General features: G+C 35.8%; 1 protein-coding gene across 9 annotated transcripts in view; it reads right to left on the reverse strand.

Annotated features, from left to right (window-relative positions):
* NBEA (neurobeachin) overlaps positions 1-15,524 on the reverse strand; it is a 506,029-nt gene that overhangs the window by 96,837 nt on the left and 393,668 nt on the right. For all 9 annotated transcript variants that reach the window (XM_014965903.1, XM_014965897.1, XM_014965904.1 and 6 more), the window contains 3 exons: positions 10,901-11,018; positions 9,914-10,016; positions 4,153-4,268 (listed from right to left, as the gene is read on the reverse strand). In XM_014965903.1, the coding sequence (XP_014821389.1) occupies positions 4,153-4,268; positions 9,914-10,016; positions 10,901-11,018 (337 nt within the window). The remainder of the gene's footprint in view (positions 1-4,152; positions 4,269-9,913; positions 10,017-10,900; positions 11,019-15,524) is intronic.

Raw genomic sequence — 15,524 nt, forward strand, 5'->3', positions numbered from 1 at the left:
ACAATTACTGGCAAAGAAATTGTATCTTTTAAGGAACTGTTTCTTATGGGATCTCATTACAAAAGAGTATAATTAAAAAGTTACTTGGAAACTGGATTTCCAAAGAAAGAAAAGAAAATATATGTCTTGTCTTTACTTGGCATAAGATGTCATGAATATATTCTATGCTCTGTATTTGTGTACAAAATAGAAAATCATGTATTTTCCTCTGACTGCCAACAGTCCTGTCTACAGTGTGAATAAGAATTCGCTTCTGTTTCATACAGATGTATATGGACAGTTATCAGTTCAGTGTTTTTGATACAAGGGCAGCACATAGTAGAGGTACTTTATTTCCAGAACTGTATTTCTGGAAGAAATACTAATTTTTTTAGTGCTTCATCAGAAAATGCCTATTTGATATAAGGGAAATATTTTGGAGAAATGCCTTTCAACAGAAGATTTACAGAAATATAGGCACAGTTGTAAAAGCAATGGTGTCATTCAGGCTGCCTCATAGCTCCTAATCCCCCAGATTCCCAGATACCAGGCCCTGGCAGGACAGTGCCATGCGATGATGAAGCCAGGAAACAGCTTGGGGATGTAAGAATTTCTAGCCTTTCTAACATACTTATATTGTGAAGCTTTCCCCACTGCCATTGGACATGAAGCTCATGTGCATTTCATTGTGGGTGGATTTCTGGCTTGCCAGCAACTTTATGATGAGATTCTTTGTAATATCCCCAAGTTCTTCATGAGTTTTTGGAAGTCAGCTTCCTAGCTGAAGTGCAGACTTTATTAAAACTACAAAAAAGGTGGACTTTCAAAAAATAAAATGCTGTGGATTTTTGCTTCTGTCAAAAGCTGGAAAATTTTACAGCTTGTTCCAAAGTGGAATTAAGTTTATTTTCATCTGTAGAATTGGCTGTTGGGTTTCAGACAGTTTTAATTCTCTTGCATTGTTTTCAGAAAGCATTTTGGGTGTGTGTGTGTCATTGGCAGGGAATTCAGCTATCAGGGTAAATTTTATTCTGACTTTCAAACAAAACATCATGAGATTCTATGAGAGACCATCAGTGAAGGCAGATATTATAGTAACATTAGGAAGTCAAATGTATTTTTCTATGTTCATAGAGACTATGAATCTTCAAAATCTTAAAAAAAGTGAAGTAGAAATCAAAAGCACATAGTACAGCAATGCAAACATGCTTTCTTACAAGACCTTTGCATTGAAGGCCATTGTAACATGCAATAGTCATAGCTGATGTCAGTAGGACATTTTACTTCACTAATCCTGCTGGAACACTATCAGACGTGACAGCGCTCTTGCTGATAGCACCACAATTATACAACCTAAATAGAATGCACCCAAGAATCTCATCTGCTTTTAGATGTCCTTCCAAAATCTTTTATGAAATGGCACAGTGATTTCTTCCCAATCTAACATGATGACTGCTACCCTTCTTGCAAAATGAAAACACAACAGAAAATATATAAATTGATAAGGTCCCATTAGCAAAAGCCAAGCAACGCAGATAGGTTTGAACTAAAAATCAGAGTAAGATATATTGTCTATGACAAGGAGATCTTCAAATGTTACTGAACACCTTCCTCACATCTCAGCAGAAGAGTGTGCATATGAATTGATGTTTATTTAACCAATACAGTCACTTACAAAACTTTTAAAAATCATACTGGCTTTCCTTCAGAAAACACGTATTCATTGATCCATGTGACCTCAATGCATCATTAAAAAGAATGGCTTTACAAAATAAGTCAGTCAATACAAAATGGAGACAAAGAGTTAAACTGAATTTCTTGTCGAGACTCAAATTTACCTCCCTCTCTTGTAGGGAATATGGTCTTTACGTAAATTTGAATTTGAATTTGATCATGCACTGCTGAAACACTTCATAAGATGGTAGGTAATGCTGTGAAAATGAGCAAGAGAGCTTATACAATTAACACCAATGAGATTACACAAACAAATGAGATTTACCAGTAAGAGACTGATACCAAAAAATCTGCCAGAAATTAAGTGCTTTGAGTCAGAGAGAGACACTACTAAGGTACTGGCCAAGCTGCTCTGAGCTTTTCCAAATACAATACAAGCTCATAGACAAAAATTAAAAATAACATAGACTCAGCAATCCTCCAATCCTTGGGAATAGCAGCTGGTACGTGGAATGCAAGTGGCAGGCCACCATGTTGTCAGGCAGGCGAATGACACTAGATGACATTAAAAGAAACTTGCTGCATGCAGCCACCTAGGTGTTTGGCTATAAAGGCTGCTTAGCAGCACTAGTATCAAACAACATGCCAAAAAGAATTTTTCTTGAGACCTCTGAAATACTCTGAAGGAATTCCTTCAGGCTGGAGCTTGTTTACTGATGGATACTTTAGTGTAAGTGTCACTGCAATTCCTAATTGACTTCAGACATAAAGATGTCTTCCAGGTTTGGATGCTTTGGTGATGTACCTAAAAATAAATGACCTTGGAGTTTTAAACTGATTAAAAATTAAAAGTAATTTATCAAAAATTGGCTCAGCTCTTGTCTACTCTCATTTAAAGAGTTTAGACACACCGCTTACAGAAGAAATGAATACATAAAAAGGAAATTACAAGTGAAGGACAGTTCTGTCAATAATGTATTGCACAAGGGCTCAGGGGACATGGGCTACCTTCCCAGCTCTCCATTAAACCCTCCAAGTTTGGGTGAGGCGGTCAGGCAGCCTGTACAGCTCCCTCCGCATTTCCTCCTCACCAGAAGGGCAGCGGATGTGCGCGAGACGCGGGGCGGCTGGAGGCAGGCCAGTGTCCAGAGGCAGGAGAGCGGCAGGCTTGTGGCTCTGTGCCAGAGGTAATAAACGCTCAGCAGGGCTCCTTCCTTCGGCAGAAATCTGCGGGACTGCGGCTATAACGCTCGGGAACCAAGCTGGTGCGCCTGCATGGGACTGCACCATATGGACTTTCCAGCCCAGGTCTCCGGTAGCTTCAGGGACTCTGCTTTGTGCTCCACTGCACAAGGTAAACATGCCCTCAGATTTCCAGCTGTTCGGTGGTAGCACTTCTGTATCACACTGGGATAATTTGATGACACATTTATTAACGTCTGTAAGACTGGATGCCCAGAAGATGACTACCATACAAGCCTAAAGGTTCAAAGTAAGTTGGTTTGACAGCTCCTGAATTCTGCCACTGCCCTACTGGGAAGAACACAGTGACTGCCCTCAGACTGGCCAGCGTAGCAGGCACTTACAGGTGCTGCCTTTGGGTTTTGCACATACATACATTTGGCTCATGTCTGGCCTGAGGATAACATCAAGCGTAAAAGTTAGGACCAAGTAAAGGTGAGAGTTGAAACACTGGAGTACAAAGTCTTGCCTGGTGGAATTTAATTTGAGTTTCAAATTAAAGCTCACTGGAGTGAAATATCTGAGCAAGTCTCTCCACAGGCAGCTTCATAAGCAGCACGTGTGCTACAGGCAGGAATCATCATAATGGACAACCTTCAGGAAATCTTCGTATATGGTGTAGAAAACTGCTGGGTTTTATATTTAAAAATACCACAGGAGTTAATACTAAAAGGGGAAGGTTAAAGGAAAAATGCTATTGTGCATGTTTAATTAATGACAATTGCCAGAAAAGCTCGTCTTTTGCCAATAACGAATGGATGTCTATGGCAGTTATTTCTCATTTTAAATACCTAATCTGATATTATATTTCAGCTCAAAGAACTAAACGAGAAAAGATGCTGTAATCTAATCATACCACAATCCAGGTGACATCTGTACTAGGCAGAATACTGTTGTTATTCTGCTGTCTAGTTGCTGTTGCTGAGAATGATGAAGTAGCGAAATTACATTTTCCCATTATTATTTCCAGACACTCTCTGGCAATGGTTTGTTGACTCTAATAAAGCTTCAGACAAAGCTGTCAGCAGAGGAAATGGCAGAAAGGGAGTAAGGAACAGCCTCCACAACAATACATGAATCTAAAGTCTCAGTGATAGGTTGTGCATTTTCTGATAAAATTTAATGTGTGTGTTTCAGAATCTATCATAAAGCTGTAGCTGAATTCTAGAGGGATAAATGTATTCTATCAAGTCACGGTGCTTAAGACTTTGACAAACATAAACACATTATGAAGGATTAAAGAGTTAGAAGCCTTACCTGCTATAGTGTTGAGGAACATCAAGTATTCAAAGTTCGATATCTCCCGTCTCTGCCAGCGCTGAGTCATGTTGGATGATTTATAAAGCTGTCGGGGAGTGGCCAGAGAAATTCTCCTAGGAAACACATTTAAAGAATGATTTTTTTAAGAGCCTCATTAAATGTTAAGATGTAGGGCAATGTTATTAGTGTGATTAATTTCAGATTCTCTCAGAGGCTTTTTTATTTTGTTTAATGAAGTCAAGAAGACACTATTACCCTTACTTGAGAAATGACTAAAATTAAGATCTGCATTTTATTTTACCAGTACTACAGCATTGTAATAATTCAAAATAATATATTTTGTGTTATATTTCATTCTGAATCTGGTTAAAAGACTGGAAGTAAAAGGAACTGCAGACCTCCTGGTGCCTGGTCTGTCCAGCAGGAATAAAAGAGGAATACCATTTCCCCGTTTCAAAAGGATACATTGAGATAAGTTCATTAAGGTGAGTGAGTGATAGATTAAAGTGCCATATATTTCCAGCTTGTGGGTTGTAGATATTTATTCCATGATTTGTGCACCTCCCCCATGCTCAGCAACCCATGATCCTTTCCTATATCCCAGTAAGCTTCAAGATTTCTATTTATAGACTGGTTTCTGAAAGAAACAAGGTTTATTCAGTTATCTGCTCACATGTCCATCTGCCTGTCTCTCCATAATAACTTCTGAATTGCATTTAATTGAAATTTGGAAGAGGAGTAGAAGCTTCTAAGATACTCAATTTCTACACATTTTCTAAAACTTTTGCCAAAGAAGAGAAAAGCAGAAAATTTCAGCTCTTCTATATTCTATGTAATATCACAATAACCTAATACCATGCATCAAGTTCTAAATTACCCATAGTATATACTGCCCCTGGCTGGTAAAATATAGGGGACTAGATTCAGTCTAGACTAATGTATTAAAGAAATAAAGAATCTGTAACAAGCAGAAATAGCCCCACACTCACAGCTAATTTCTAGAGAAAATTGTCCTTGCTGAAAAAAGACAAGGAAAATCTTTAGAAGGAGAAAAAGTTCATCTCCTCAGATACTTTTATTTACAGACACTTAAATCTTATAAGTGGATCAAAATAGAGGAAATGCTTATACCTGTCAAAAAACTGAGGATCCCTAATATGTAGCCTATTCATGAATATAAAGAATATATCTAGTATTTATACAGCTTGTCAGGAGTAAATAGGGACACCCAATGCTTCAGCTTCACACTAAACACACTAAGTGTGCTATTTCCAGATGCTGAATGATGAGTATTTTCTTAAAAGAGAACCATATTCAAGGTGTCAAATTGGGCAGCGATTATAAAAATGTGGACCATCTAAAGACATATGTACATACTCCTACACATACACTAAACCGTGTTTCCGGAGAAAGGATGAGTATTGGTGTGCAACTAGAGTGTATAGTTACTATAATTATACATCTAAATTGCCAATGTGTAGGTTTTCAATGTCTGCCACACTTGGACTTACAAACTGAGCATACAAAAATGACCATGCAAGTGTAGGTACACTTGTATTTACCCAAAATAGCAGTACATAAGGTCTTGCCAGCTTGGCTAGCCTTATTTTACAGTAGACTCCAGGATGTACATTACTAGTACACAGGAGACATTACAAACATTTTGTAAGTTGTCTCTGTTATGCTTCTTCCAAACAATTTATCTAAAGAATTATCTGAATGCAATCATACTTTATATTGCATTTTATAGGATAACAATTACTTTTACAGTGGAACTCTCAAAGACATATTGTTCCAAATAAACTATGACTAATGCGCCATACAAATTAATAAATACAGAAAATAAAAATACTAAAGAGATCATTAAATTTAGAATGCATTTCTGTCACAGACTTTCTGTTCCTCCCATGACAAAACAACATTTATGCATCAGTACAGCTTAGTAGCTGCTTTTAGACTTCACCCACAATCTCCCAGGGAGTCTCAAAAATCTATAACTGTCAAGTGCTGGACTTTGCATTTGAACGCCTGATTTGAGCAAACTCTACAGAAAATCAAAATATACCCCAAAAGCTCCTTATTTATATCTAAGGTGTTTGAAAGATTCACAGTTATTTCTGCAGAGACTGGAAAAAATTATTCACAATAAATTGGTTCCACACTTGCTTGTTTCAGTTAACACAGGAAGACCCACTGTTTTGTGTTTTGCTAAATCCATCCAACTTTGATCAAACCATTTCTCTCCTTCGATATGCCATCAGCAATATGAAGAAGCACAAATGAATGTCCTTCCTTTGCTTCTAAAGAGCCATGAAATACCTACTCAAAATGGAAAACGCAGAAGAGCCTCTGATGATCCAATTTTTCAAGTTTTATATGCTTTAAATATGTTTAGAAAACACTTCATGTCATTTTGTTGAAAGAAGGGATTTTATATATCCCATACGTGGAGCAGGATCCACCCCCTTTCACAATCACTTTTAATTTAGTTGGCTACAATACAATTTCATAGAAAGAATCTTTAAGTATCTTGTCAAAAATGTAGCACCAGTGTGATGTTTTGTGTTGCACTGCTCCTGTTCAGAAAGAAAAAAAGGCTCGGGAAAGTCACCAGCTTCTGACAAGAGACTCATCAATATTCACCTTTAATCAAAGCTCTAAAAGGGGCTTTCTGCTTTGATGACATCAAATCTTAGCTTTTATATCCCTCTCCCTTCCTAAAATCCAACCTCTGCTACCAGCTATACTGAGATCTGAAAATCCATCACCAAGCTACTGATGTGGAATAAGTGGCAGAGCTGAACGGACATTGAATATAGTTACTGTACCAGCCAAACCATGTTTTTTTTCATCAAAAACTTCATTTGTCTCAGCTTTAATAACTGGAGCCATTGTTTTATCTAATGCATTAATAGCCCACAGAATTTCAGTGGATGGTGCTAGGCACACGTTTAGTGGTGAAGTATGGTACTGTATCTTTTACCAATTCTTGGATCTCTTTACGCTTACAAAACTGTCAGGCAGCTCACAGTTGGTTTCTAAGCTGTGATGTTACCCTCAATAAAATGCATTAGCAAATTACACCTGAGGTGTTAGAACCCTAAAAAGTGGTCTGCTAATAGTCTTGTAAAAATGTAAAAGGCAGAGTCCTGTATGCCCAGTTGTATCATGTCGCAGTGATAAAGAAACTACAATCAAGGCAACATGTTTCAGGAATAGTGAAAATTCATTTATCAAAGACAGATAAATTTGATTACCATATCCAACCAAATTCTTCCACTAATTTTAAGGATGTAATTACTTCTTTGTAACATTAAGCACTGGCTTGGAAGCTTTGTTGAAACAAAGCATTAGACAGGCTTTTGGGAAAGGCAGCGAAGAGGCAAACTGGAGACGCTCAGAACAGCCAGTCTGTAACAGTCTTAACAGATACCAGTTTACCTGCTTCTAATCCTTTATGCCATTAGAAGATCATAAATATTGCTTGTTCCTTCTATTTCTTTCTATCTTTGTAAATCACGGGATTTCTCCATGAAAACAGAAATGCACTTAACGTTGATGTACTGCATTAAAAGTAATTTACTCCTTCAGTATGTATCCATCACAAACACAATTCTCCATGATAAAGTAATCAACTTTAGATGAAATGTTTATCAGAGTAGTATCAGAGAGGAAATATTACTTACAAAAATAAAACTAAAGAGTTTAAGCAAAACAATCAGAAAGATCTGCTTTTGTTAAAATATTTTTAAGTACAGCTTAATCTGGAAAATTGGTTATAAAAACAGGGTAACATTTTACTCAGCATAGCAGCTCCTTTTGGTTACTCAGCATAATTTCTCCTTGTTAGTTATACAAATAAGCATAATTTTAAAAATTAGCATTCCAGAGCAACATATTCATACGAAGGGAAACTATATTCTAACATCAACAAAGTATTAACTAAAGAACAGTTATAGAGCCAGATTTTCCCTCAGTTACTCCCTTGCAATCCTACTGAAGACAATAAGGGTATATAGACAGAAAAAAAGGAAAAACCATGATTACAGGGTCTTTATTATGCATAAATGATACCATGATTACGCAAAAACAAGAAAGAAAAACAACTTCACTACATTATGCCAGATTTATTCTGAAGGCTAGCAAGCCCATTTTTGATTCAAATTGAACTTTAATCAAAAAGGTATGGAAATAACTGCATATAATAGTCAAGCTGAAACTTTTCTAAATAATTATATATCAACAAACTTTTTCAGACAATTATTCACTGAATAATGCACAAAGGATATGAATTTCAAAAGTAAAAAATGTCACTGTAGATATGAAATTCTGATTGAGAAATTTGCATTTTGTTTGTTCTAGAACATGTGGCCATTTTTATTTCAGAAAAGAATATTATTACTTTCTATTTAGAGACAGCAATTCCTTTAATTTGAGTATCTGGAAGAACAATGCAAATATTAACAAGATGCACCTTCCAAAGAAATGCCCCAACTTCCCCTTGATCTCAGTGAAAACTTGAGAAATTTGGCAGTTTGCCTTAGAATTTCAGCACATTCAGGAGATCAAGCCTTAGGCATCATGAGACTCTTGAGCTCATGACAGGGAATGATGTTCAGCTGGGAATGAAATAGTTCTCCAATCCTACAAATGCTTTGACACTTCTGAGTATTTCCACATTCTGCACTGGGATAAGACAAGGATGATACGAAGTTTTAGTTTGTAGGAAATGACTTAAAGAAAGAGAAAGACACATCCCAGACACTACACTGATGATCAAGTCATTGGCTTTTGGCCGAGTCAAGCCAAATGGAGATCTGAACCCAAAGCACCACATTTTATTAATTTCCTGCTGTTTCCTCACTCCCTTGTATTTATTTATTATTCTTTTATTTTGACCAGAATTAACCCTGAATCTAAATATTTTTCACCAAACTTCTGCTGACACACCCTCAAAAACAATTTTAGGTCTGAACAGACATTTCTAAACATAAAAAAAAAGTGGAGGCAGGAAATTTAATCCCCCCAACTCAGTGAAGTAGACACAAAGATTATTTTACCCATCACTGAAATATGAACACTTTTACAGTATAGGATCTGACAATTCCCAGCCTTATTTCTGATCATAGGCTGATTTGATATTGATATTGATGAGATAACGAAAACTGTACTTGACCATAGTATGGGAAAACTGAACCTTAGTTGGTCTTTTCCAAAATATATATCCCTCTTAATTTTGGAAACAGAAGAATATTGCATTATACTTATGAATGGAAGAAATTTGGAAATTGCAAAATAGCCGCTATATTGATAAGCAATGAAGTATAACCCACACACATTCATATAAAAGGCAAGTGAGAATATATATATATGTATATATAAAAATTCATTCAGCAAACACAAAACCTAGTCAAGTTTAGTTCCATGCATGTCCTGCATAACAATCAGAACAAGGATGAACACTTGTCTATACATTTATGAAACCTGACTGAAAACCAGACTTTGAAGACATAAAGTAAAAGTGTTTTTCTGGTCCTTCATTGGAAGCTACTTATTTCCTGTAATGATTAAAAAAAAACCCTAATTTATAAAAAATTTACTTCTATTTCACAATAACAGGCCATATAGTATATAAAACTAACCTTAAGAAAATCTAAACTTTCATGACAGGAATAAGGTTTTAGTACTGACATGTTCCAAAATATCATTTGTGTAATATAACAGACACAAAATACAAAAAGTATTTTAATTAAATTACCTGGCTTGTGGCAAACCATAGCTGGTTCCTACTCCAACACGTGGTAAGCTGTACACAACTTTTTTCACTGTTGCTTGGTCAGGAAAATTAAACATAACAGAAGCTAAATGAAGAAGGGAAAATATGGACTAGTAAACCATCTGCAGAAATATGTTTCTCCACTTGCATATATTTTTAAAATGCTCTTTAGTTTTTATTTGGGAACAGAAGTCGGTTACACTTTTATCTTCCTGGGGATCCAAGTTAGAACAGAAACTCCTGGCATACTTCATACCTGTGTAACGTTAGCTGGTCAATGTTTTGTCACTAACTCTTCCATTTTGCAGAAGAGCTCTGTGAGATATATTTCAGAGAAACTGCAGCTTACCATTAACCCGTATAGCCTCTTATCAGGCTGGGAAGCTGTTCAGTAGTTGGCATGTCATTTGGTCTTCTAACTGGTGTGTTAAAATACACAGGACCAGAAATTGTTTCATTCCCTCTCCAGTTGAAATAAAATTTTACATCAAAGCTCCTCAGAGCAGAGGACTACTGATACAGCTTACCAAGGACTCAACTCTGAATCAGAGTAGCACACAGAAAACTGAGTGGATCCATTTATTGACCTAGTCCTTTTTACTTTAACTCAGTTCATAATTAGAAAAGGAAATATCTTTTTAGGTATTTCACTAAAATATTTACAGAAAATGGAAGAGAGGGGTGACATCACAGAAAAAGCAAATTTCCAATAAAATATTTGAAGAATTTACCAATTGCAATAATCTGTTTTTATAAATAAATCTCACTGCTGCACAGAAAGCAGTGAGATTGACTTATGTGATTGACTTTAATACAAAATGCAATGAATACATGCAAGAGTAAGCATTATTGAACACAGACATAAGCACTTTATCAAAGGAAGAACAGAGTTTAAATTCTAAGATTAACAGATAACATGCAAAATAATTGCTAGCATATTTTTATGCAACAAAATAAACAAAGACATACTTCTGTTTGCCATGAACACTTCCAAAGCTGTGTTCTGGAGAAGATACCGTCTTGAAAAAACAGCCCGAATCTCACTGAACATCCATTTTCCATGAAGGCCTTCTGTATAGGCAAGGACCTTTAAAGAAAGTCAAAGTGACAGTTATTAGCAGGATTTTTTCATTAAAATATTGCATCAGAACATAGTAAATTTTACCCATCTATGAAGTTCAGTTAAGTTAATTGTATCTCTTAAACACTTAAAATCCATCAGTGAAAACATGAACTTAAATGGTTTTTAAAAATGCAATGAAGTATAGCTGTTAGAAGAATATGTGTGTGCCAAAACTGGATACCCCTAAGATCTATTTCTCCTGAGTCACATCAACATATTTTCCTCAAAAGCCCCCAAACTCTACAAGCAACCACAGGGAAATGGACAGGGTTGCAATTATGCTTAGCTGTATTTTCTTCCAACAGTATGCATGACACAGTTGTCAGTTATGTATCAGATAACAAATATACTTCTGAGGCTATCTTTTGCACAGTACAACTAAAATAATATAACTTACTATTCACATCCTTTTCAGGATCATAAAATACAACTCCCTCCATTCCACTAATAAACACAGAAAATAGCTAAAACAGTATATTGACACAGTAATTTTTCTAAAGTTAAGTACATCTAACACACCAAATACACCAAACCATGAACAAAATGTAACAATTTATATTTTTGCATTTTTAAATTAATGTGAAAATATTTTAGAATAAAATTATTAAAAGTTAGCATTGCTTTTCCAATTTGCAAGTTTCTTAGTTGAAGGTATTGGTCTAAGAACAGATATTAATACCCAAATAGTCTTTTTCACTCTTCTTTCACTGCTCAGGAAAACAGACAAAAAAGGACACAATTTAATAAGGAATCAGCTTTATTAACTTATCGCATTTGTGAATTATCATTCCAGCAGTAACAAGCATTGTAAAATAACCCTTTTCCAATCCTTTTTATCAACTGGAAGGCTGCCTTCAGTCCTCCACCACTTCTCAGGTGGGCTCTGCCCATAGCTGAGACTCTGACACTTTATTCTACAAGGAGTTTGGGATGAGGACCATCCCCTCACTACACCCAACTGCATTTCCCAGGCTCTGTAGGCTGTGCCTTCCCCTGGGCTGCAGTTACCAAGAGAGTTGCAGTCCTAGAGAAACAAGCACAATGAACACCTTCACTAAAGGGAAATACAAAAAAAGAAAGTTTCAGACTGGAAAGATTTAATTTCTCTGTTCTTCATTAGGTACATAGAAACTGCTGGTACACCAGCTTGCAGTGCTTTACACTCACTCAGTTGAGGCCTTTGCTTTCTGTAATCATGACCTCCCCCAACTTCTGAATAGGGAAATGTTAGGGAGACCATATGTTACTGCTGTCAACGATCCTTCATGCTTGAGGTAATGGAAATTGTATTCCTTCAGTTTTTTCACTGATGTAGCTTCAAGTTAGTAACATGTCTTCATATACGAAAAAGCTATTTTAAGTTTGTACACTTTGTGTTAAAAGAGCTGCATGAATTTCTGTTAATTTGTTCTCCATAACTTTTTTCTTACCACCATGATGAGTCTATTTCAGATATGACGGTTGATGAGCACTGAAATGTTAGTTCTATCCTTGATGGAAAATGGAGAGAGAAACACAGTGAGCCCCCTGTATTGTCTTCATGGTTCCTGTCACAGACAAGACTTAGCCCAACACTGTGGCTGAAGGCACTGTTTCGTTCACTTCAGCTCTCCACACTAACTAAACAACCCCCTTGGAGAAGGGGGTTGATTTCTCTGGAGGGCCCCCAGACACACACAAGAGACTATATGCTTTCTCCATTCAGTCACTTCATTCATTCAGGCCAGCTGTGGAATTGCTACCTCATATGCTAAATTCTTGCAATGGTGAAAAATCTGCACCTTATTTTCACTTTGAACTCTGCTGACTTTAGCTTCCAGCCACTAGAACTCATGACACCTTTGTCTCTGAGATTAGAGAGTCTTCTAGTATCGGATAACCTTTCCTTGTGTTGATAATTACAGACTGTGATCCAGTTACTGCTTGGCTTTCTCTTTGATAAGCTAAATAAACCAAATTTTCCTTCAGTCTTTCATTGAGATCAGATGCTAGGATACAGCTGGTGTCATGTATGTGAAATTCAGATGGCGAAGAACAATGACTGAGAAGATTTCAGTACCTTCCTTCTTTGACTGTATTCTGCTGCTATCTGATACATATTTTTTTGTAAATACACAGGTTCTTAAGATACAGAGAGGAAACAGAGAGGAAAACATTCAAGTTTAAAACATGAGAACAGTCTCCGAGAGAGGGGAGTTTAAAACATATATAGCTGTAACCAGATCTACAGCAGCCAGCAGATTTGCCAAAGAATTAGTTCCTTGACAGAACACTTCCTCAGGAATTCACTTTTTGTTTCAAAAATGTTTTCACTTGCCCTACTTTTTCCTAAAGAAAAATTTTTAATACTGACTGTATCCTATGTATTAACTTTTTACATGATTCATAGTAATACATTAATTGTTTCTTGGTACACAGCTTAGTTGTTAAAGATCAACAAATGAAAGCACATTCTATACTGACCATACACTGGTTGCCTTTTCTTCCTCCTCTTCTTACTTAAGTATAAAGCAATTGTAACTTCACAGAGGTACATTCACCCCACTATGAAATTAATGACTTATAAATAGACTTAGATAGCGCTCCAGTAAAGCAGCAGAAAGGATAGGAAATCAGAGGAAAGGAAGGAGTCTATAATTCAATTATTGTCCTCAATTACACTCTACTTAACTGTCTATTAGTCCTACAAATATCAGATTATCATGTTGATATCAAATCATCTCAATTATTTCAGTATCTCTGTTGTACTGTTTTCCTGTCCAGGATACACTACCCATTTTTGTCATCCTCCATAACATTCATCTAATACTATTTTCAAGTGATGCATTAAACCTTCCGTATTAGGTATCTGAAGTTTTCCATAGAAAGTACTGATATTGTTGCATGAATCTTTCTTGCTGTTGTTCTAAGAGCCAAAATAAAGTAATTTTTTTGCATTTGAATGCTTTTACAGGATGCAAAGTTTACACTTTTTTTCTTCTTTCGGGAAGATTTTTAGCGGTTTGCTTTCCCATATCACATGAATGAGGACCTGGCTATTTCATATTTTTACAGACGGCATATATTGTGTATTTAATTATAAAGACATAGAAATAACCACTTTGTTTACAAAAAGATACTCAAATTATGTTACCTAGTCATATGAAGCCAAAATTACCATGTGCTCCATTCAATGGTTTGCTGTTTGTATTTAAAGTCAGTGCTCCTTATTTTGAATAGCTTTATGAGTTTTTCTCCTAAAAACAGTCTGAAGACTTTTTGTTCTAGGCATGTCTTAATGGTTGAAACATCATGACTAACCACTGAATTCGAGATAGGTCTGGATATATAAACTGGTTTTAATAAAATAAAACCCAACCAGTGAACAGCCATGTCTATACATGAATAGCACACTTTTCATTTTTAGTATCAGCTGCAATTATTTGGTTTAGAACTTATTCCTCCTTGTAAAACCCTTTAATTTACTCAGAAATATGGCTATGTTTTAAAGATAGCAATTGGTCCACTGGCCAGATGATAGACCAAGAATAAAAATTTATTAGGACACATTGCAGTAAGATGAAGCTGTTATCCTAATAGTGGGAACGAGAAGTCTCTAAATCACAGGGTTCTATAATACAGAAAAACACCTATTGGTGACTCTTACTTAGATTAGATCAGCAAAGCAGTTTAGGATGTTCAGATGCTCTACAGAAGAGAAGCAGAACCATTACCAAACTGCTTTCTTTCTTGAATCAAATAGGAAGGCTTCATTATTTTAATTTTATTTCTGATATAATCAAGATCTCTCCCTTTTTTTAAATTAAGAGTCAAGACATTTTTAATCATAAGACTACTTCAGTAATTATTTATAATTAATTAATTGTTAATTAACAGCTTGAATTTTGAAATATGGCATTACCTATAAGATCAGAAATATTAGTTTCTGTTCTGCTAGAATCCCTGGTAGATTATCTTCACAGGAGAAACACTTCAGTATTAAGGCTTATTTTTGCTGCTTTATACCATTTTTTGGTATTTCATAGCACCAGACACAGCACTGCAAAAGGATGTTCTGGTCCTTTTATTTTGATTATTGTTTATGGAATTGAAATAATCACAAAATCTGTTGCTATAAAGAAATAAAGGAAAGCAGCCTATACAAGTCCTATCCTTAGTTTCTAACTTTATGGTAGGAATATTCACTTCTCCAACCTGTTGCAAAGAATTGCTGCTTATTGCTCAATATTTCCTTCTTTTTAACAAAATAGCCCTTTCTGGTGATTCATTAAGGCCTATGTATGTGAATTTAATCTACTGTTTTCAATGGGAATTCATCATTTGTCTTTTGGAATCAGGTTTCTGTTTCAGGATATTTTAATTCCAACTCGATTCCTCAAGAAAGTATCAATTGACACCTGTATCATTTGCCAAGCTTTGTTTAAATCTAGTGCAAAATGCATATATCCACTAACATGTAATGTAAATTTG

The sequence above is a fragment of the Calidris pugnax genome, unplaced genomic scaffold, assembly GCF_001431845.1.
Source record: "Calidris pugnax isolate Ruff unplaced genomic scaffold, ASM143184v1 scaffold20, whole genome shotgun sequence".
Lineage (NCBI taxonomy): Eukaryota > Metazoa > Chordata > Aves > Charadriiformes > Scolopacidae > Calidris > Calidris pugnax.